The following is a 23,505-nucleotide window of genomic DNA, read 5'->3' as shown; positions in this document are numbered from 1 at the left end:
GAGGGAGATAGAGAGAGAAGAGAGGAGAGAGAGAGGGGGAGAGACAGAGAGAGAGAGAGAGAGAGAGAGAGAGAGAGATGGAGACAGAGAGAGAGAGAGAGAGAGAAAGGGAGCAAGAGAGAAAGAGAGAGCGAGAGAGGGAGAGGGCGATACAGAGAGAGAGAGAGAGAGAGAGAGAGAGAGAAGGGAGAGGAGAGGAGATAAAGGGGAGAGGAGAGAGAGAGGGGAGAGAGGAGAGAGGAGAGAGAGAGGAGTGAGGAGAGCGAGAGGGGAGAGAGGAGAGAGGAGAGATGAGAGAGGAGAGAGGAGAGAGAGGAGATGGAGAGAAAGAGAGCGAGAGAGGGAACAAGAGAAAGAGAAAGAGAGGGAGCGAGAGAGAGAGAGCGAGAGAGAGGGAGAGAGGAGAGAGGGAGGGAGCGAAAGAGGGAGAGACAGAGTGAGAGAGGGAGAGGGAGAGAGAGAGAGAGAAAGTGAGAGGGAGCGAGAGAGAGAGTCAGAGAGAAAAGGAGGGAGCAAGAGAGAGAGAGAGGGGAGAGAGGAGAGAGAGGGGAGAGAGGAGAGAGAGGGGAGAGAGGAGAGAGAGAGACGGGAGAGAGGAGTGAGGAGAGAGGGGAGAGAGGAGAGACAGAGAGATCGGAGAGAGATGAGAGAGGAGAGAGGCGAGAGGAGAATTTTGGCCCATTCCTCCTGACAGAGCTGGAGTAACAGAGTGAGGTTTGTAGGCCTCTTTGCTTGCACACGCTTTTTCAATTCTGCCCACGTATATGTTCTATTGGATTGAGGTCAGGGCCTTGTTATGGTCACTCCAATACCTTGACTTTGTTGTCCTTATTAAAACTTTTAGCCATAACATTGGAATTATGCTTGGGGTCATTGTCCATTTGGAAGACCCATTTGCGACCAAGCTTTAACTACCTGACTGATGTCTTGAGATGTTGCTTCAATATATACACATCATTTTCCTCCCTTATGATGCCATCTATTTTGTGAAGTGCACCAGTCCCTCCTGCAGCAAAGCAGCCCCACAACATTATGCTGCCACCCCTGTGCTTCACGGTTCTTCGTCTTGCAAGCGTACCCCTTTTTCCTCCAAACATAACGATGGTCATTATGGCCAAACAGTTCTATTTTTGATTCATCACTCCAGAGGACATTTCTTCAAAAAGTATGATCTTTGTCCCCATGTGCAGTTGCAAACCGTAGTCTGGCTTTTCAATTATGGTTTTGAAACAGTGGCTTCTTCCTTGCTGAGCGGCCTTTCAGGCTATGTCGATATAGGACTCGTTTGACTGTGGATATAGATACTTTTGTACCTGTTTCCTCCAGCATCTTCACAATGTCCTTTGCTGTTGTTCTGGGATTGATTTGCACTTTTCACACCAAAGTACGTTCATCTCTAGGAGACAGAACGCATTTCCTTCCTGAGCAGTATGATGGCTGTGTGGTCCCATGGTGTTTTTACTTGTGTACTATTGTTTGTACAGATGAACGTGGTACCTTCAGGTGTTTGGAAATTGCTCCCAAGGATGAACCAGACTTGTGGAAGTCTATAATTTTTTTTCTGAGTTCTTGGCTGATTTCTTTTGATTTTCCCTTGATGTCAAGCAAAGACACTCTGAGTTTGAAGGTAGGCCTTGAAATACATCTACAGGTACACCTCCAATTGACTCAAATGATGTCAATTAGCCCATCAGAAACTTTTAACCATGACATCATTTTCTGGAATTTTCCAAGCTGTTTAAAGGCACAGTCAACTTAGTGTATGTAAACTTCTGACCCACTGGAATTGTGATACAGTGAATTTTAAGTGAAATAATCTGTCTGTCTGAAATAATCTGTCTGTAAACAATTGTTGGAAACATTACTTGTGTAATGCTTGTGTCTGTTAGCAATTTGTGTAATTTGTGGAGTGGTTGAAAAACAAGTTGTAATGACTCCAACCTAAGTGTATGTAAACTTCTGACTTCAACTGTATACAGGATACTACCCTCTACAACATAAACTTCACTATGTCACCAGGACATATACAGGATACTACCCTCTACAACATAACCTTCACTATGTCACCAGGACATATACAGGATACTACCCTCTACAACATAACCTTCACTATGTCACCAGGACATATACAGGATACTACCCTCTACAACATAATCTTCACTATGTCACCAGGACATATACAGGATACTACCCTCTACAACATAACCTTCACTATGTCACCAGGACATATACAGGATACTACCCTCTAAAACATAACCTTCACTATGTCACCAGGACATATACAGGATACTACCCTCTACAACATAACCTTCACTATGTCACCAGGACATATACAGGATACTACCCTCTACAACATAACCTTCACTATGTCACCAGGACATATACAGGATACTACCCTCTACAACATAACCTTCACTATGTCACCAGGACATATACAGGATACTACCCTCTACAACATAACCTTCACTATGTCACCAGGACATATACAGGATACTACCCTCTACAACATAACCTTCACTATGTCACCAGGACATATACAGGATACTACCCTCTACAACATAACCTTCACTATGTCACCAGGACATATACAGGATACTACCCTCTACAACATAATCTTCACTATGTCACCAGGACATATACAGGATACTACCCTCTACAACATAACCTTCACTATGTCACCAGGACATATACAGGATACTACCCTCTACAACATAACCTTCACTATGTCACCAGGACATATACAGGATACTACCCTCTACAACATAACCTTCACTCCAAATCAAACCTCAAAACCCACAACCTGATTTTGGACGGAATTACAGAATCACCTGAAAGGCTTACTGTCACGACTTCCGCCGAAGTTGGTCCCTCTCCTTGTTCGGGCGGCGTTCGGCGGTCGACGTCATCGATTTTCTAGTCGCCACCGATCCACGTTTAATTTTCCATTTGTTTTGTCTTCATTGTACACAACTGGTTTCCATTCCATAATATTTGTTCCCTATTTAACCCTCTGGTTTCCCCCTTGGTTTTGTGCGTGTTTGTTCATGTCAAGTTGTCTCGTCTATGTGAACTGGATTATTTGTCTCCTTCGTGGAATATTGTTTTTGAGTAAAGTTACGGTTATTATTCATCTCTGTGTCCAGCGCCTGACTCCGCCTTACCTGCATCACCTAGACATTTGACACTTACAACTACCAAAGATTATTATTCCAACACTATACAGCAAATGCTCTGGAAAACAACAGAAACCTGAAAACACCATCCAACCTGGAACTGAGTGAGTCATGTTTAGTCTGAAGCCATATTTTATTTCCAAAAGCCAAGAAGAAAAATACATTACATTACTTTATAAGGACTGAAGGCTAAATTAAGGCTGCCAAGCTTGATACAACTTCAACTAGCACTGACGTGTCCAGTGAGAGGTGTCAAAGCCCTTTAGCCCAACAATGGCAGGAGAGTCGCACAGTCTACTCCAACCAAATGGAGAGGCCTTAGAAGCTGCCTCCTGCTGTTCAGAGGTCATTAAAACACAGTACCCTGTGTATGTAAAGAATAATAAGGCAAGAAAACATCACAAAATTAAGCTCCTTATGGAAAATCAAGAGACACTTTTTGCTGACTATTATAAAAATGGGAACATCAACAACCTCATCTTCCACACAAACCATCCCATGGCACAGTGCTATATTAACCAGACCATCCCCTGGCACAGTGCTATATTAACCAGACCATCCCCTGGCACAGTGCAATATTAACCAGACCATCCCCTGGCACAGTGCTATATTAACCAGACCATCCCCTGGCACAGTGCTATATTAACCAGACCATCCCCTGGCACAGTGCTATATTAACCAGACCATCCCCTGGCACAGTGCTATATTAACCAGACCATCCCCTGGCACAGTGCTATATTAACCAGACCATCCCCTGGCACAGTGCTATATTAACCAGACCATCCCCTGGCACAGTGCTATATTAACCAGACCATCCCCTGGCACAGTGCTATATTAACCAGACCATCCCCTGGCACAGTGCTATATTAACCAGACCATCCCCTGGCACAGTGCTATATTAACCAGACCATCCCCTGGCAGAGTGCTATATTAACCAGACCATCCCCTGGCATGGCACAGTGCTATATTAACCAGACCATCCCCTGGCATGTCACAGTGCTATATTAACCAAACCATCCCATGGCACAGTGCTATATTAACCAGACCATCCCCTGGCACAGTGCTATATTAACCAGACCATCCCCTGGCACAGTGCTATATTAACCAGACCATCCCCTGGCAGAGTGCTATATTAACCAGACCATCCCCTGGCACAGTGCTATATTAACCAGACCATCCCCTGGCACAGTGCTATATTAACCAGACCATCCCCTGGCACAGTGCTATATTAACCAGACCATCCCCTGGCACAGTGCTATATTAACCAGACCATCCCCTGGCAGAGTGCTATATTAACCAGACCATCCCCTGGCACAGTGCTATATTAACCAGACCATCCCCTGGTACAGTGCTATATTAACCAGACCATCCCCTGGCACAGTGCTATATTAACCAGACCATCCCCTGGCACAGTGCTATATTAACCAGACCATCCCCTGGCATGGCACAGTGCTATATTAACCAGACCATCCCCTGGCATGGCACAGTGCTATATTAACCAGACCATCCCCTGGCATGGTACAGTGCTATATTAACCAGACCATCCCCTGGCATGACACAGTGCTATATTAACCAGACCATCCCCTGGCATGGCACAGTGCTATATTAACCAGACCATCCCCTGGCATGGCACAGTGCTATATTAACCAGACCATCCCCTGGCACAGTGCTATATTAACCAGACCATCCCCTGGTACAGTGCTATATTAACCAGACCATCCCCTGGCACAGTGCTATATTAACCAGACCATCCCCTGGTACAGTGCTATATTAACCAGACCATCCCCTGGCACAGTGCTATATTAACCAGACCATCCCCTGGCATGTCACAGTGCTATATTAACCAGACCATCCCCTGGCACAGTGCTATATTAACCAGACCATCCCCTGGCACAGTGCTATATTAACCAGACCATCCCCTGGCACAGTGCTATATTAACCAGACCATCCCCTGGCACAGTGCTATATTAACCAGACCATCCCCTGGCACAGTGCTATATTAACCAGACCATCCCCTGGCACAGTGCTATATTAACCAGACCATCCCCTGGCACAGTGCTATATTAACCAGACCATCCCCTGGCATGGCACAGTGCTATATTAACCAGACCATCCCCTGGCACAGTGCTATATTAACCAGACCATCCCCTGGCACAGTGCTATATTAACCAGACCATCCCCTGGCACAGTGCTATATTAACCAGACCATCCCCTGGCACAGTGCTATATTAACCAGACCATCCCCTGGCACAGTGCTATATTAACCATACCATCCCCTGGCATGGCACAGTGCTATATTAACCAGACCATCCCCTGGCACAGTGCTATATTAACCAGACCATCCCCTGGCACAGTGCTATATTAACCAGACCATCCCCTGGCACAGTGCTATATTAACCAGACCATCCCCTGGCACAGTGCTATATTAACCAGACCATCCCCTGGCATGGCACAGTGCTATATTAACCAGACCATCCCCTGGCACAGTGCTATATTAACCAGACCATCCCTTGGCACAGTGCTATATTAACCAGACCATCCCCTGGCACAGTGCTATATTAACCAGACCATCCCCTGGCACAGTGCTATATTAACCAGACCATCCCCTGGCACAGTGCTATATTAACCAGACCATCCCCTGGCATGGCACAGTGCTATATTAACCAGACCATCCCCTGGCACAGTGCTATATTAACCAGACCATCCCCTGGCACAGTGCTATATTAACCAGACCATCCCCTGGCACAGTGCTATATTAACCAGACCATCCCCTGGCACAGTGCTATATTAACCAGACCATCCCCTGGCATGGCACAGTGCTATATTAACCAGACCATCCCCTGGTACAGTGTTATATTAACCAGACCATCCCCTGGCACAGTGCTATATTAACCAGACCATCCCCTGGCATGGCACAGTGCTATATTAACCAGACCATCCCCTGGCACAGTGCTATATTAACCAGACCATCCCCTGGCACAGTGCTATATTAACCAGACCATCCCCTGGCACAGTGCTATATTAACCAGACCATCCCCTGGCATGGCACAGTGCTATATTAACCAGACCATCCCCTGGCATGGCACAGTGCTATATTAATCAGACCATCCCCTGGCATGGTACAGTGTTATATTAACCAGACCATCCCCTGGCATGGCACAGTGCTATATTAACCAGACCATCCCCTGGCATGGCACAGTGCTATATTAACCAGACCATCCCCTGGCATGGCACAGTGCTATATTAACCAGACCATCCCCTGGCATGGCACAGTGCTATATTAACCAGACCATCCCCTGGCATGGCACAGTGTTATATTAACCAGACCATCCCCTGGCATGGCACAGTGCTATATTAACCAGACCATCCCCTGGCATGGCACAGTGCTATATTAACCAGACCATCCCCTGGCATGGTACAGTGTTATATTAAGCAGACCATCCCCTGGCATGGTACAGTGCTACATTAACCAGACCATCCCCTGGCATGGCACAGTGCTATATTAACTAGACCATCCCCTGGCATGGCACAGTGCTATATTAACCAGACCATCCCCTGGCATGGCACAGTGCTATATTAACCAGACCATCCCCTGGCATGGCACAGTGCTATATTAACCAGACCATCCCCTGGCATGGCACAGTGCTATATTAACCAGACCATCCCCTGGCATGGCACAGTGTTATATTAACCAGACCATCCCCTGGCATGGCACAGTGCTATATTAACCAGACCATCCCCTGGCATGGCACAGTGTTATATTAACCAGACCATCCCCTGGCATGGCACAGTGCTATATTAACCAGACCATCCCCTGGCATGGCACAGTGCTATATTAGCCCACTACCTCTCTGTTAAGAGAGGTGGTGTTAACGAGGGGTGGAAACTCAGGATACTAGACAATGAGGACTCTGAGTCAGCTAATATGAATCTCTATAAGTCTGGAACAGTAATGGTACAGGGCAACCCCAAACAGTTTCAGCTGGACTTTCACCTAATCAAAGAATTAGCCCAGCAGGAGAAGCTCTCCCTTGAGAAAGATACCCCCACCCCGAGCGGGTCAGACCAGACCTCTTCATTATATAACCCCCCAAGCGGAAAGTCAACCTCCCAGCACAGAGTACTACCCCCTCATTGAAATGAAGGATACATTTACCCAGCTGGAGGTAGGCAGGTGGAGCTGGAACAGCAGGTGATTACACTCCAGTCAGCACAGACCCAGACCCAGACAACAGTCCGGCACAACAACACCCCCTTAACCAGACCCGGAGAGCTTGAGGTGGAGAGAGACATATCTGCACTCTGGACTGTGGTGAGACAACTTCAACAATATAAAAAGCAGGAGCAGGAGAAGAACAGAGCACTAGAGGAGAGGATCAGACTGCTGGAGGAGAGGGTGAGGGGGATGGAGGAGAGGATCAGACTGCTGGAGGAGAGAGTGAGGGGGATGGAGGGAGAGGATCAGACTGCTGGAGGAGAGGGTGAAGGGGATGGAGGGAGAGGATCAGACTGCTGGAGGAGAGGGTGAGGGGGATGGAGGGAGAGGATCAGACTGCTGGAGGAGAGGGTGAAGGGGATGGAGGGAGAGGATCAGACTGCTGGAGGAGAGGAAGAGGGGGATGGAGGGAAAGGATCAGACTGCTGGAGGAGAGAGTGAGGGGGGATGGAGGGAGAGGATCAGACTGCTGGAGGAGAGGATGAGGGGGATGGAGGGAGAGGATCAGACTGCTGGAGGAGAGGGTGAAGGGGATGGAGGGAGAGGATCAGACTGCTGGAGGAGAGGGTGAGGGGGATGGAGGGAGAGGATCAGACTGCTGGAGGAGAGGGTGAGGGGGATGGAGGAGAGGATCAGACTGCTGGAGGAGAGGATGAGGGGGATGGAGGGAGAGGATCAGACTGCTGGAGGAGAGGATGAGGGGGATGGAGGGAGAGGATCAGACTGCTGGAGGAGAGGATGAGAGGGATGGAGGGAGAGGATCAAACTGCTGGAGGAGAGGGTGAGGGGGATGGTGGAGAGGATCAGACTGCTGGAGGAGAGGCTGAGGGGGATGGCGTGTGATAGAGACCAACCCACTAGAGAGGTGGTCACCTCCGTAGAGATGCCAGCAGAACAGCCCACCTCAGCTCCAGACAAAAGTCTCGACACTACAGCAGAACAGCCCACCCCAGACCCTGACCATAGTGTTAACATCACAGCAGGACAGTCCACACCAGACCCTGACCATAGTGTCGACACCACAGCAGGACAGTCCACCCCAGACCCTGACCACGTCGACATCACAGCAGAACAGTCCACCCCAGACCCTGACCATAGCGTCGACATCACAGCAGAACAGTCCACACCAGACCCTGACCATAGCGTCGACATCACAGCAGAACAGTCCACCCCAGACCCTGACCATAGCGTCGACATCACAGCAGAACAGTCCACACCAGACCCTGACCATAGCGTCGACATCACAGCAGGACAGTCCACACCAGACCCTGACCATAGTGTCGACACCACAGCAGGACAGTCCACCCCAGACCCTGACCACGTCGACATCACAGCAGGACAGTCCACACCAGACCCTGACCATAGTGTTAACATCACAGCAGGACAGTCCACCCCAGACCCTGACCATAGTGTTGACACCACAGCAGGACAGTCCACCCCAGACCCTGACCATAGTGTTGACACCACAGCAGGACAGTCCACACCAGACCCTGACCATAGCGTCGACATCACAGCAGAACAGTCCACCCCAGACCCTGACCATAGTGTTGACATCACAGCAGGACAGTCCACACCAGACCCTGACCATAGCGTCGACATCACAGCAGAACAGTCCACCCCAGACCCTGACCATAGTGTTGACATCACAGCAGGACAGTCCACACCAGACCCTGACCATAGCGTCGACATCACAGCAGAACAGTCCACCCCAGACCCTGACCATAGTGTCGACATCACAGCAGAACAGTCCACACCAGACCCTGACCATAGCATCGACATCACAGCAGAACAGACAAATGAAGAACCCCAAGCCCAGGGGATCTCACCCCCTCTGAGCACCCCCCCTGTCAGCCACCCTAATAGCCCTCCTGACAACCCCCCCATGCCGACTGAGGACATACACAAGACACAGATTGTACTATTTATGGACTCAAATGGTAAATATATACAAGAAAGAAAAATATTTTCCCACACACAGTGTGTCTATACTCTGGTGTCCAAAACACCCAGCGCGCCCTAGACCTTCTATCTGAGGACCAACTAGGGTCACCCAGCCACATAATAATACACACAGGCACAAAATACCTGAGAACACAGCAGGAAAGGGTGGCCACAGCACTGAAGGGAGGGATTGAAAAAGCTTCTTCTACTTTCCCCACGCACAAGTGGTTATTCCACCCTGCTACCACGAAAAGACTTCCACCCTGCTACCATACAGCGGGTAAACGCAAGTATTTCCTGTGACTGTGCCTCAAAACCAAATGTTTTCCTGGCCCACCACTCCACCCTGGACTTGAACAGCCTCTATGACTAGGTCCACCTATACAAGGCAGCAGTGCCCACCTTCGCCCAGACTCTAAATGACATCGCTCTTAAACGCAGCCCCAACACTTCACACAGGAGCAACAGATCAATAGACACCCCGTCCAGACCAGCGAGACACTCTCCCAGACCTGCGGGACCCCCCACCCCCCTCCCCCCTCCCCCCTCCGGACCTACACATAGAGGACCCACGCCAAGAGGACCTGCATCCAGACCACAACACCACCGGCCACATACACACCCCCACCCCAACCAATCAACACCCCCCCAAAGTCAACCATGTCCACACACAATTTAGGCCCCCTCAGATCAGACCTATGCCCCTCCTGCCCACCCCATGCCGCCCACTCCTGCAAAGAGGGCCTCAACATGAAAGTCACACATACGGTCAGGCCGTGAGCAGGTAAACAGGCCCAAACCCCACTCTTACACTAGCCCAAGCCAATGGCATGTACCAGATGCTCAGCAGGCTCTGCTCACACTTACTAGTCTGAGGCCAAACCACACGACCAACAACATTGGACACTTTATGGAACACAAAGCCTTCACTATCTCATCCTGGAATATCCAAGGCCAGAGGTCATCTGCCTTTGGCCTAAAGAGCAGGAACCTGGACTTCATCAAAGAAATCGGAAATGCAGACATTGTCATCCTACAAGAAACCTGGTATAGAGGAGGCGGACCCACTGGTTGCCCTCTAGGTTACAGAGAGCTGGTAGTCCCATCCACTAAACTACCAGGTGTGAAACAGGGAAGGGACTCAGGGGTATGCTAATTTGGTATAGAGCAGACCTAACTCACTCCATTAAATTAATCAAAACAGGAACATTTTACATTTATCTAGAAATTCAAAAGGAAATGACCTTAACAGAGAAAAATATCCTCCTGTGTGCGACCTATATCCCCCCACTAGAATCCCCATACTTTAATGAAGACAGCTTCTCCATCCTAGAGGGGGAAATCAATCATTTCCAGGCCCAGGGACATGTACTAGTCTGTGGTGACCTAAATGCCAGAACCAGACAAGAACCTGACACCCTCAGCACACAAGGGGACAAACACCTGCCTGGAGGTGACAGCATTCCCTCCCCCATATGCCCCCCTAGGCACAACTATGACAACAAAATCAACAAAAAATGGGTCACAACTCCTGCAGCTCTGTCGCACGCTGGGTATGTACATAGTCAATGGTAGGCTTCGAGGGGACTACTAGGGTTGAAACACTTATAGCTCATATCTTGGCAGTAGTACTGTAGATTACTTTATCACTGACCTCAACCCAGAGTCTCTCAGAGTGTTCACAGTCAGCCCACTGACACCCCTATCAGATCACAGCAAAATCACAGTCTACTTGAACAGAGCAATACTCAATCATGAGGCATCAAAGCCGAAGGAACTCAGTAATATTAAGAAATGCTATAGATAGAAGGAATGTAGTTTGAAAACCTACCAAAAAACAATTAGGCAACAACAAAATCAATCCCTTTTAGAAACTTCCTGGATAAAACGTTCCACTGTAATAGTGAAGGTGTAAACTTGGCAGTAGAAAATCTTAACAGTATATTTGACCTCTCAGCTTCCCAATCAAATCTAAAATAGAAAACCAAAGACAATAATCAATCAATGACAAATGGTTTGATGAAGAATGCAAAAATCTAAGAAAGAAATTGAGAAACCTGTCCAAACAAAAACATAGAGACTCGGAAAACCTGAGTTTACGCCTTCACTATGGTGAATCACTAAAACAATACAGAAATACACTAAGTAAAAAAAAGGAAATGCACGTCAGAATTCAGCTCAATGTAATTGAAGAATCCATAGACTCTAACCACTTCTCAGAAAATTGGAAAACACTAAACAAAGAACAACACAAAAAAATGATCTATCCAAAATAGAGATGTATGGGTAAACCACTTCTAGAATCTTCTTGGCTCTTTAACAAAGAACAAACAGTAAAAACATATACAAGATGAAATACAAATATTAGAATCAACTATTAAAGACTACCAGAACCCACTGGATTCTCAAATGACCTTGAATGAACTGCAGGACAAAATTAAAACCCTCCAACCTAAAAAGGCCTGTGGTGTTGATGGCATCCTCAATGAAATGATCAAATATACAGACAACAAATTCCAATTGGCTATAATAAAAATCTTTAACCTCACTAGGGTAGGGGGCAGCATTCGGAATTTTGGATGAAAAGCGTGCCCCAAAGTAAACTGCCTGCTACTCAGGTCCAGAAGCTAGGATATGCATATAATTGGTAGATCTGGATAGAAAACACTCTAAAGTTTCCAAAACTGTTAGAATAATGTCTGTGAGTATAAGAGAACTGATATGGCAGGCAAAAATCTGAGGAAAATCCATCCAAGAAGTGCCTTTATTTCGAAATGCCTGTTTTTCCATTGAAAGCCCATCCACCATACAAAGACATGACGCAGTTCACGATCTCTATGCCTTCCACAACATGTGGCCAGTCGTTAGGCATTGTTTCAGGCTTTTACTCTGAAAAATGAGGGAGAAACACCACTTTCAATGAGTGGACAGTGGAAATTTCCAGACATGAAGCCAGCGCATGACCGGGAGCGCACCTTTCTTGTTTCTCCTTTTCTATTGACGAAGCTATTGTCCGGTTGAAATATGATCAATTATTTATGACAAAAACAACTTGAGGATTGATTATAAACATCATTTGACATGTTTCTACGAACCTTTATGGTACTTTTTTGATTTTTCGTCTGTCTTTTGTGACCGCGCTTTGTTCCAATGGATTACTAAACAAAACGCGCTAACAAAACGGAGGTTTTTGGATATAAAGAGGGACTTGATCGAACAAAACTAACATTTATTGGGTAACTGGGAGTTTTGTGAGTGTAACCATATGAAGATCATCAAAGGTAAGTGATTCATTTTATCGCTATTTCTGACTTTTGTTACTTGTCTACTCGGCTGGTTACTGTTTGTAATGATTTGTCTGCTGGGCGCTGTTCTCAGATAATCGCATGGTTTGCTTTTGCCATAAAGTATTTTTGAAATCTAACACCGCGGTTGGATTAACAAGAAGTTAATCTTTAAACTGATGTGTAACACTTGTATGTTTCATGAATTTTATAATGAGTATTTCTGTTTTTGAATTTGGCGCTCTGCAATTTCACTGGATGTTGCCCCCCTAGAGAGGTTAACATCATCCTTAGCTCTGGCATCTTCCCCAATATTTGGAACCAAGGACTGATCACCCCAATCCACATAAGTGGAGACAAAATTGACCCCAATAACTACCATGGGATATGCGTCAACAGCAACCTTGGGAAAATCCTCTGCATTAACAGCAGACTCATACATTTCCTCAGTCAAAACAATGTACTGAGCAAATGTCAAATTGGCTTTTTACCAAATTATCGTACAACAGACCACGTATTCACCCTGCACACCCTAATTGACAAACAAACAAACCATTGATTTCAAAAAAGCCTTCGACTCAATTTGGCATGAGGGTCTGCTATACAATTTGTTTGTGTACATAAAATCCATGTACACAAACAACAAGTGTGCAGTTATAATAGGCAGAAAAAAACACACATTTCTTCCCACAGGGCTGTGGGGTGAGACAGGGATGCAGCTTAAGCCCCACCCTCTTCAACATATATATCAACGAATTGGCGAGGGCACTAGAAAAGTCTGCAGCACCCGGCCTCACCCTACTAGAATCTGAAGTCAAATGTCTACTGTTTGTTGATGATCTGGTGTTTCTGTCACCAACCAAGGAGGGCCTACAGCAGCACCTAGATCTTCTTCACAGATTCTGCCAGACCTGGGCCCTGACAGTAAATCTCAGTAAGACCAAAATAATGGTGTTCCAAAAAAGGTCCAGTCACCAGGACCACAAATACAAATTCCATCTAGACACTGTTGCCCTAGAGCACACAAAAAACTATACCCACCTTAGGCCTAAACATTAGCGCCACAGGTATCTTCCACAAAGCTGTGAACGATCTGAGAGACAAGGCAAGAAGGGCATTCCATGCCATCAAAAGGAACATAAAATTCAACTTACCAATTAGGATCTGTCTAAAAATACTTGAATCAGTTATACAACCCATTGGCCTTTATGTTTGTGAGGTCTGGGGTTCGCTCACCAAGAGTCCCCTAAGCAAGCTGGTCCTGGGGCTCTGTTCACAAACACAAACAGAACCCACAGAGCTTCAGGACAGCAACACAATTAGACCCAACCAAATCATGAGAAAACTAAAAGATAATTACTTGACACATTGGAAAGAATTAACAAAAAAACTGAGCAAACTAGAATGCTATTTGGCCCTAAACAGAGAGTAGACAGTGGCAGAATACTTGACCACTGTGACTGACCCAAACTTAAGGAAAGCTTTGACTATGTACGTACAGACTCAGTGAGCATAGCCTTGCTATTGAGAAAGGCCGCCGTAGGCAGACCTGGCTCTCAAGAGAAAGGTTATGTGCACACTGCCCACAAAATGAGGTGGAAACTGAGCTGCACTTCCTAACCTGCCCAATGTATTACCATATTAGAGACACATATTTCCCTCAGATTATACAGATCCACAAAGAATTCAAAAACAAACCCAATTTTGATAAACTCCCATATCTACTGGGTGAAAAACAGTGTGCCATCCGAGCATCGAGATTTGTGACCTGTTGCCACAAGAAAAGGTCAACCAGTGAAGAACAAAAACCATTGTAACCATCCCTTTTGTACTTTAAGCATTTGTACATCATTACAACACTGTATATATATATATATACATAATATGACATTCGTAGTCTCTTGAATCTTTTGGAACTTCTGTGATCGTAATGTTCACTGTTCATTTTTATTGTTTCTTTCACTTTTGTATATTATCTACTTCACTTGCTTTGGCAATGTTAACATTTGTTTCCCATGCCAATAAAGCCCCTTGAATTGAATTGAATTGGAGTCTGAATATCTGTCTCGCTTTCCTCTCCAAACTCTAATGTAGTATTCACACACTTACCTTTTGACTTTCAGTTGACCACATTTTCTGCGTCTTTGAGCAAGTGTCTCCACACAGACCTGACTAGAAGATTATTTTGAGATTGTGACCAATGTGTGTGTTTATGGATGTGTGTGTGTGTGTGCTCTCATGCGTTGCCTGTCAGGTATTGTCTTCCCTCACTGCAGTACAGTGTGAAATGAGTTCTGTCACTGCAGTGTCAAGCCGATGTGTCAGCTATCACACAGGCGTAACATTGCTCTGACATGGGAGATGCAAGTTTGAGACACTGGGAAAATGTTTGTGAGTGTGTGTGTGTGTGTGTGTGTGTGTGTGTGTGTGTGTGTGTGTGTGTGTGTGTGTGTGTGTGTGTGTGTGTGTGTGTGTGTGTGCAGGAAGAAAAATGTCATTGTGACATGAGAGCGATGGATATGAGAATACAGAAAATTGAATACGTAACACTTACCTGTCTTGGAACACAACAGAAGATGATTCTAGGGATTTTATTTTTTTTATTTTACATCTAGTTTCTCTCCTCTCCTTCTCCTAGTCTCCTTTCCTTCCCTCCACTCATTTAGTTTCTCAGCAAGCGCGTCATCGTTGATATATACAGAGAAAAGTGTCGGCCAGAGAATTGAACCCTGTGATACCCCCATAGACACTGCCAGAGGTCCGGACAACAGGCCCTCCGATTTGACACAATGAACTCTGTCTGAGAAGTAGTTGGTGAACCAGGCGAGGCAATCATTTGAGAAACCAAGGCTGTTGAGTTGATTGAGCTACCAATAAGATTGGGTCAGTAATGTTAGACTGACTACAACATGTTGTTAGAACGAGACCAGTTGGATGAAGAGAAAGCATTTAGTCTTTTTTGCTTATCCAATTGCTTTCAAGCCAACAACCCTAGCTAATGCCAAGGAAACTAGAGTATTCAACCCAACAACCCTAGCTAATGCCATGGAAACTAGAGTATTCAACCCAACAACCCTAGCTAATGCCAAGGAAACTAGAGTATTCAACCCAACAACCCTAGCTAATGCCATGGAAACTAGAGTATTCAACCCAACAACCCTAGCTAATGCCATGGAAACTAGAGTATTCAACCCAACAACCCTAGCTAATGCCAAGGAAACTAGAGTATTCAACCCAACAACCCTAGCTAATGCCATGGAAACTAGAGTATTCAACCCAACAACCCTAGCTAATGCCATGGAAACTAGAGTATTCAACCCAACAACCCTAGCTAATGCCATCGAAACTAGAGTATTCAACCCAACAACCCTAGCTAATGCCATGGAAACTAGAGTATTCAACCCAACAACCCTAGCTAATGCCATGGAAACTACAGTATCCACTACAACTGATGAAGTAATAGAAAGAGTATAAGAAAGAACGGTTCCTATACCTTTGCTGTTTCCGTCAGGACCTCTTAGCACGGTGCACTCCTCGATGGCACCGTAGGGCTCAAAGAGGCGATACACGTCCTCCTCAGTCTGCTGCTTATTCAGCATCCCCACAAACAGCTTCCTGTCCTCTGGAGGGACAACAGGAAGGACAGTATGTTTAGAGTCCCAGCCATACATACTGTAGTCTGTGCTGTATATTATAAGAAGCAGAGGACAGGAAAAAAGGAGAGAATGAAAGGAGACTAGAAGGAAGGAGAGGTGAGAAACTAAATGAGCAGAGGGAAGGAAAGGAGATGTGAGAAGGAAGGAGAGGAGAGAAACTAAATGAGCGGAGGGAAGGAAAGGAGACTGTGAGAAGGAAGGAGAGGAAAGGAGACTAAAAGAAGGAGAGGAGAGAAACTAAGTGGGCGGAGGTAAGGATAGGAGATGTGAGAAGGAAGGAGAGGAGAGAAACTAAATGAGCGGAGGTAAGGAAAGGAGATGTGAGAAGGAAGGAGAGGAGAGAAACTAGATGAGCGGAGGGAAGGAAAGGAGACTGTGAGAAGGAAGGAGAGGAGAGAAACTAAATGAGCGGAGGTAAGGAAAGGAGATGTGAGAAGGAAGGAGAGGAGAGAAACTAGATGAGCGGAGGGAAGGAAAGGAGACTGTGAGAAGGAAGGAGAGGAGAGAAACTAGATGAGCGGAGGGAAGGAAAGGAGACATGCAGTGGGAAAAAAGAGAAGGAGAGAGGGGAGGAAGGAAGGGAGAACGGGAAACTGAAGGGTACAGGGACCCAGTGTATTTGTTTGCTCTATCGCAGCAGCAATAGAGCAAGACTGCTCTCTGTAAAGCTTTATACTGTCACAGGGTTATAGGCTAGAGGGCTGCCTGCCTACCACAGCCTGCGTTGCTATACACACACACACACACACACACACACACACACACACACACACACACACACACACACACACACACACACACACACACACACACACACACACACACAGACAATGCAGAGGACTTGGCACATATACATTAATTTACTTTCATATTTATTCAGTGGATACACCCAACATTTCAGCTTATAGCCTTTGTCATGTGCGGGGGTGGCAGACATGTGTGTGTATTTGGTGTGTTGGGGGTCGAAGGGTATTTGTCTCTGGCGAAGGGGGGCGGTGGGGGTTGGTGCGTGCGTCCATGTGTGTGTGTGTGGTAGGAGATGGGGGTTGGAATAGGGGGACATGAAAGAGGAAGCATGCTGCGACGCTGTGCTTTGTGTTTTTCTGATGACTTCAGGGATCCGTGTTATCAGACCCACAGAAAGTGATGGGCTGGCACATTAAAGTTTGAAGTGGGAACAAGCTCACACGCACACACACACGCACACACACACACACACACACACACACACACACACACACACACACACACACACACACACACACACACACACACACACACACACACACACACACACACACACACACTAGTGTGACATCTTCCGTCATCTCACTCCTATGCTGCTATCAGCACCCATGCTGATTTCACTGAATTCATAAACCAGACTCTATAGAGAGAAGCATTGACACACACACTGGTTGTGGCAGTGTGTTGCATCAGGAGTGTGAACTGTGAAGCTGACACATACACACCCAGTGTAGTGTTTTGCATCAGTAATGTAAATCACACTGAGGGTCTATGTGATCAGACCAGAGTAGAGAGCTACTGGAGGCAAGTCTCTCACTTGGGCTCCCGAGTGGCGCAGCGGTCTAAGGCACTGCATGTCCGTGCTAGAGGCGTCACTACAGACCCTCTGGTTTGAATCCAGGCTGTATCACAACCGGCCGTGATTGGGAGTCCCATACGGCGGTGCACAATTGACCCAGCGTTGTCCAGGTTTGGCCGGTGTAGGCCGTCATTGTAAATACGAATTTGTTCTTAACTGACTTGCCTAGTTAAATAAAGGTTGAAAAAATAAAATAAAACAACAATTCCTCAACTCTATTACAGATAGGAGGATCAGTCTCTCTGTCTCCTACAAAGATGTCAACTCTATTACAGATAGGAGGATCAGTCTCTCTGTCTCCTACAAAGATGTCAACTCTATTACAGATAGGAGGATCAGTCTCTCTTCCTCTGTCTCTTTCTCTCTCTGTGTATCTTTCTCTCTTCCTCTCTCTGTCTCCACTCTGTCTTTTTCTCTCTCTCTCCCTCCCTCTCTCTCTCTCTCTCCCTCTCTGTCTTTTTCTCTCTCTCCCTACCTCCTCTGTCTATCCCTCTCTCCATCCTCCTCTCTCTCTCTTTTTCTCTCTCCATCCATCTCTCTCCCCCTCTTTCTCTCTCTTTCTCTATCCCCCCTCTCTTTCTCTTTTTCTCTCTCTCCCTCACTCACTCTCTATCCCCCTCTGTCTGTCTTTTTCTCTCTCTCTCCCTCCCTCTCTCTCCATCTATCTCCCTTTCCCTCTCTTTCTTTCTTTCTCTCTCTCTGTCCCCCTCTCTCCCTCTCCCTCCCTTTCTCCCTCTCTTTCTCACTTTGTCTCTTTCTCTATCCCTCTCTCTCTGCCTCCCTCTCCTTCTCTTTCTCTCTCTCTCTCTGTCTCTTTCTCTCTCTCTCCCTCCCTTTCTCGCTCGCTCCCTCCCTCTCTCTCCTTTTTTCTCCTTCTCTCTCTGTCTCCTTCTCTTTCTTTCTCTCTGTCTTTCTCTTTCTCCATCTGTCTCTATTGCTATGAGTAGTAATATTGTTCTGTCCCTGATTTTCTCTCTTTCACTGCATCCCTTTCTCTCTCTATGATAAACATACTGTATGCAGTAAACAGGATACTCTATGATAAACATACTGTATGCAGTAAACAGGATACTCTATGATAAACATACTGTATGCAGTAAACAGGACACTCTACGATAAACATACTGTATGCAGTAAACAGGATACTCTATGATAAACATACTGTATGCAGTAAACAGGATACTCTATGATAACCATACTGTATGCAGTAAACAGAATACTCTACGATAAACATACTGTAAACAGGATACTCTATGATAAACATACTGTATGCAGTAAACAGGACACTCTATGATAAACATACTGTATGCAGTAAACAGGACACTCTACGATAAACATACTGTATGCAGTAAACAGGATACTCTATCATAAACATACTGTATGCAGTAAACAGGATACTCGACGATAAACATACTGTATGCAGTAAACAGGATACTCTATGATAAACATACTGTATGCAGTAAACAGGATACTCTATGATAACCATACTGTATGCAGTAAACAGAATACTCTACGATAAACATACTGTATGCAGTAAACAGGATACTCTATGATAAACATACTGTATGCAGTAAACAGGACACTCTATGATAAACATACTGTATGCAGTAAACAGGACACTCTACGATAAACATACTGTATGCAGTAAACAGGATACTCTATGATAAACATACTGTATGCAGTAAACAGGACACTATGATAAACATACTGTATGCAGTAAACAGGATACTCTATGATAAACATACTGTATGCAGTAAACAGGATACTCTATGATAAACATACTCTATGCAGTAAACAGGACACTATGATAAACATACTGTATGCAGTAAACAGGATACTCTACGATAAACATACTGTATGCAGTAAACAGGATACTCTATGATAAACATACTCTATGCAGTAAACAGGACACTATGATAAACATACTGTATGCAGTAAACAGGATACTCTATGATAAACATACTGTATGCAGTAAACAGGATACTCTACGATAAACATACTGTATGCAGTAAACAGGACACTATGATAAACATACTGTATGCAGTAAACAGGATACTCTACGATAAACATACTGTATGCAGTAAACAGGATACTCTACGATAAACATACTGTATGCAGTAAACAGGATAATATGCCCCTCATCAAACCACTGCAATCATTAGCTGCTTCTCATCAATTCATTTATTAAATGCTTTACAGTAAATCCAGGCCCTTGGGGGTCCGGGCAGTGTGTTTGTGTATGTGTGTGTACGTAAGTGTGTGTGTATCTTTTTGTGTGTTTGTGTATGTTCTCGCCTGCTCTGTCCTAGAAACTAAAAACAGACTGTGAGATGCTCCTCTCCCCCACCAGAGCTCAGAGAGCATCAGACGAGTGTAGAGAACAGGATGAAAGATTCATACGTACAATTCAAGTCAGAATATCCACTCACCCCTCCCTCTATCACCACATTGACACACACACACACACACACACACACACACACACACACACACACACACACACACACACACACACACACACACACACACACACACACACACACACACACACACACACACACACTTTACCCTCCCCCTCTCCTGCTGACTCCCCGCAAAAGCACAATTCAAGTGAGATCTTCCACTTTCTAGCCCTCCATTCCTCATATTCACCCCCCTTCCATTGCCCTACAAAGCCTCCCCCTTCACACACACACAAACACTGTCGACTCCCACTCTCTCCCCCCAATCTCCTTTTATTCATGTGTGTGGGTGTGTATATACACTTCTGTGTGTGTGCATGTGTTCAAGTGTGCGTGTGTATGTGTGTGTTTTCATCTCCACACCAGGCTTAGGGCCATCTGGTATCAGTGCTGAGGCCAGGGAGAGTAGTCCCTGGTCCAGAGGCCTGGGAGAAACTGATTACCCTGGAGGAGAGAGGGAACCAAACAGGAGCAGAAGAAAAGAGCTTCAAAAGGCCTAACCTCCATGAATCTCTCATCTCTCTCATGTCTCCTACAGCATCTGGATGTGATATTAAGTCTGGAAAAATACTGGAAAACCTTCGGGGAAAACTACTGGAAAAACTAGTGTGATGAGTAATCTTATCGGAACCTCAATTGCATTTTCTTGATTCCTTGCTTCCTCTCTCCTCGCCTCCTCAAAATCCATTGGATGAGGTCAGAGGTCCCTCCCCTCTTATCCAATGGGAATCAAGAGAGGAATCAAGGAAACGCAGTTGAGATACTCCCCTGAGATCTGTCTGAGCAAACGCCTAGGCTTCAGTTCAGTGGGCTAATGCATGCGTTCAGTACAGGTAGGTAAGGCAGTTAGGTACTATCATGTATGACATAGATACTCAGGTACTGATTAATTAAGGAATAGTTTGTGCTAATTCAGAACTAGTGCGTCAATTTCTCTGCTAAGGAAGATCAAGCACAACATCTTAAAATCATTATGAAAAGTAGAAGAAAACATCTGAAGTTTGAGTCGCTTGCAGTGCTTGCGTAGATGTGATATAAGCAACTTAATTCTCACTGCAAATACCATCCTGAACATCCCCATAAATGTCTCCTGGGTTCAAATGTGTTTGGAATGTGTTTGGAGTGTGGGGAACACATCAAAGAGAGATGGGGATGCTGTGTGTGTATGTGTGTGTGCGCTTGCATGTATGGGTGCATGCGTGTGTTTGTGTGTGTGTGTGTCTGTGTGTTTGTGTTGTGGCCGGAGGCTGGTTGCTATCTAAGGGCTGTGGTGTAGCAGTAAACACCTTGCCCTCCATCTCTCTGACGGTGTGGAACCACAGCAGTCTGTCTGCTGCTGCCAGGTATTATCAGAACTGTTGAACTTCTGGGGTAAAATAAGTTCGAAAGTTAAGAAACAAGTTCAAAGTCACTTTGCATTGGTGGAGGACAAGTTGCACATGCAAAACAGATGTATTGGCTATGATAATGGTCGAATCACTTTTATAAGTAGTTCTCTGAATGATCTGAAAATATATGTACACAACCATTTAAGACCATGGAAAACAACCATTTAAGACCATGGAAAACAACCATCTAAGACCATGGAAAACAACCATCTAAGACCATGGAAAACAACCATCTAAGACCATGGAAAACAACCATCTAAGACCATGGAAAACAACCATCTAAGACCATGGAAAACAACCATCTAAGACCATGGAAAACAACCATCTAAGACCATGGAAAACAACCATCTAAGACCATGGAAAACAACCATTTATGACCATGGAAAACAACCATCTAAGACCATGGAAAACAACCATCTTAGACCATGGAAAACAACCATCTATGGCCTGTGTGGTACCGATACAAATCCTGTGGAATTTCCTCTACCCCTTCCATCTGGTGTACTCATATTTTAATGCATTGTAGCACTTTACATACCTCTAATGTTTCGTAACCACCCCCAGCGAATGAATCAAGTACAACTATACTCAATGCAGATACACATCTCATCTCACCATATATCATATGCATGGTGGATGGATGGAGGTGATTTACCTCCCAACAACATCTCAAAATTAAGCCTGGCTTAGCTCAAAGGCTCCACACGGGTGTACACACTCCCTTTAAATTAGATTAGAAAGGTGCAGGGTTAGGAATATATCTGTTCATATGAATATGAATGTCCAGCCTGAGGGGAGAGATAGAGGATACGAAAGTACATGGTGTGTGGCTTTGTGCTTTCCCACACACACACACACACACACACTCACCCACATTCAAACAATCACTGAGTGCCCAGAAACTCAGGAATAGGGTAGGCTATAGAACACAGAACAATGTTAATGTGTGACACAGTAAACCAACACATCACACGTGTCTGCTGACGGGAGGACGGCTCATAGTAATGGCTGGAATGGAGCAAATAGAATGTTATCAAACACATGTGTTTGACACCATTGCATTTATTCCATTCCAGCCATTACTATGAGCCATCCTCCTCAATTGAGGTGCAACCATCTGCCTGTTCCACACTGTCACGGGCGTCGTAAGGAGTGGACCAAAATGCAGCGGGTATATTGATCATCTTCTTTACTTTATTAACGAGAAGACACTTTAAACAAAACAAACGATGAAAACAGTCCAGTAAGGTGCACAGACTATACCGGAAACAACCACCCACAAACACAAGTGAAAAACGAACACACTTAAATATGGCCTCCAATTAGAGACAATGACAACCAGCTGCCTCTATTTGGAGGTCATTGAAAAACACAACATAGAAATAGAAAACTAGAATTAACATAGAAATAGAAAATATAGAACATAAATCAAAAATCCCGAAACACACAAAACAAACACCCCCTGCCACGCCCTGACCAAACTACAATAACAAATAACCCCTTTTACTGGTCAGGACGTGACACACACATTGATATCAATGAGTATATGGGCAACTTTGCCTTCAGAAAGTATTCACACCCCTTGACTTTTTCCACCTTTTGTTGTATTACAGCCTGAATTTAAAAAAAAAATTGTGTTACTGGCCTACACACAATACCCCATAATGTCAAAGTGAAATGATGTTTGTTTTAATACTACCTCATCTCTGTACTCCACACTTTCAAATATCTGTAAGGTCCCTCAGTTGAGCAGTGAATTTCAAATACAGATTCAACCAC

General features: G+C 45.3%; 1 protein-coding gene across 2 annotated transcripts in view; it reads right to left on the bottom strand.

Annotated features, from left to right (window-relative positions):
* Positions 1-23,505, bottom strand: part of LOC106569511 (CUGBP Elav-like family member 5) — a 112,806-nt gene that overhangs the window by 26,380 nt on the left and 62,921 nt on the right. For both annotated transcript variants that reach the window (XM_014140927.2, XM_014140928.2), the window contains exon 4: positions 16,108-16,236. In XM_014140927.2, coding sequence (XP_013996402.1) covers positions 16,108-16,236 — 129 coding nt within the window. The remainder of the gene's footprint in view (positions 1-16,107; positions 16,237-23,505) is intronic.

Source organism: Salmo salar, chromosome ssa14 (genome assembly GCF_905237065.1).
Source record: "Salmo salar chromosome ssa14, Ssal_v3.1, whole genome shotgun sequence".
Taxonomy (NCBI): Eukaryota; Metazoa; Chordata; class Actinopteri; order Salmoniformes; family Salmonidae; genus Salmo; species Salmo salar.
The sequence above is the reverse complement of the archived record's forward strand: the minus strand, read 5'-3'. Positions and strand labels throughout refer to the sequence as shown.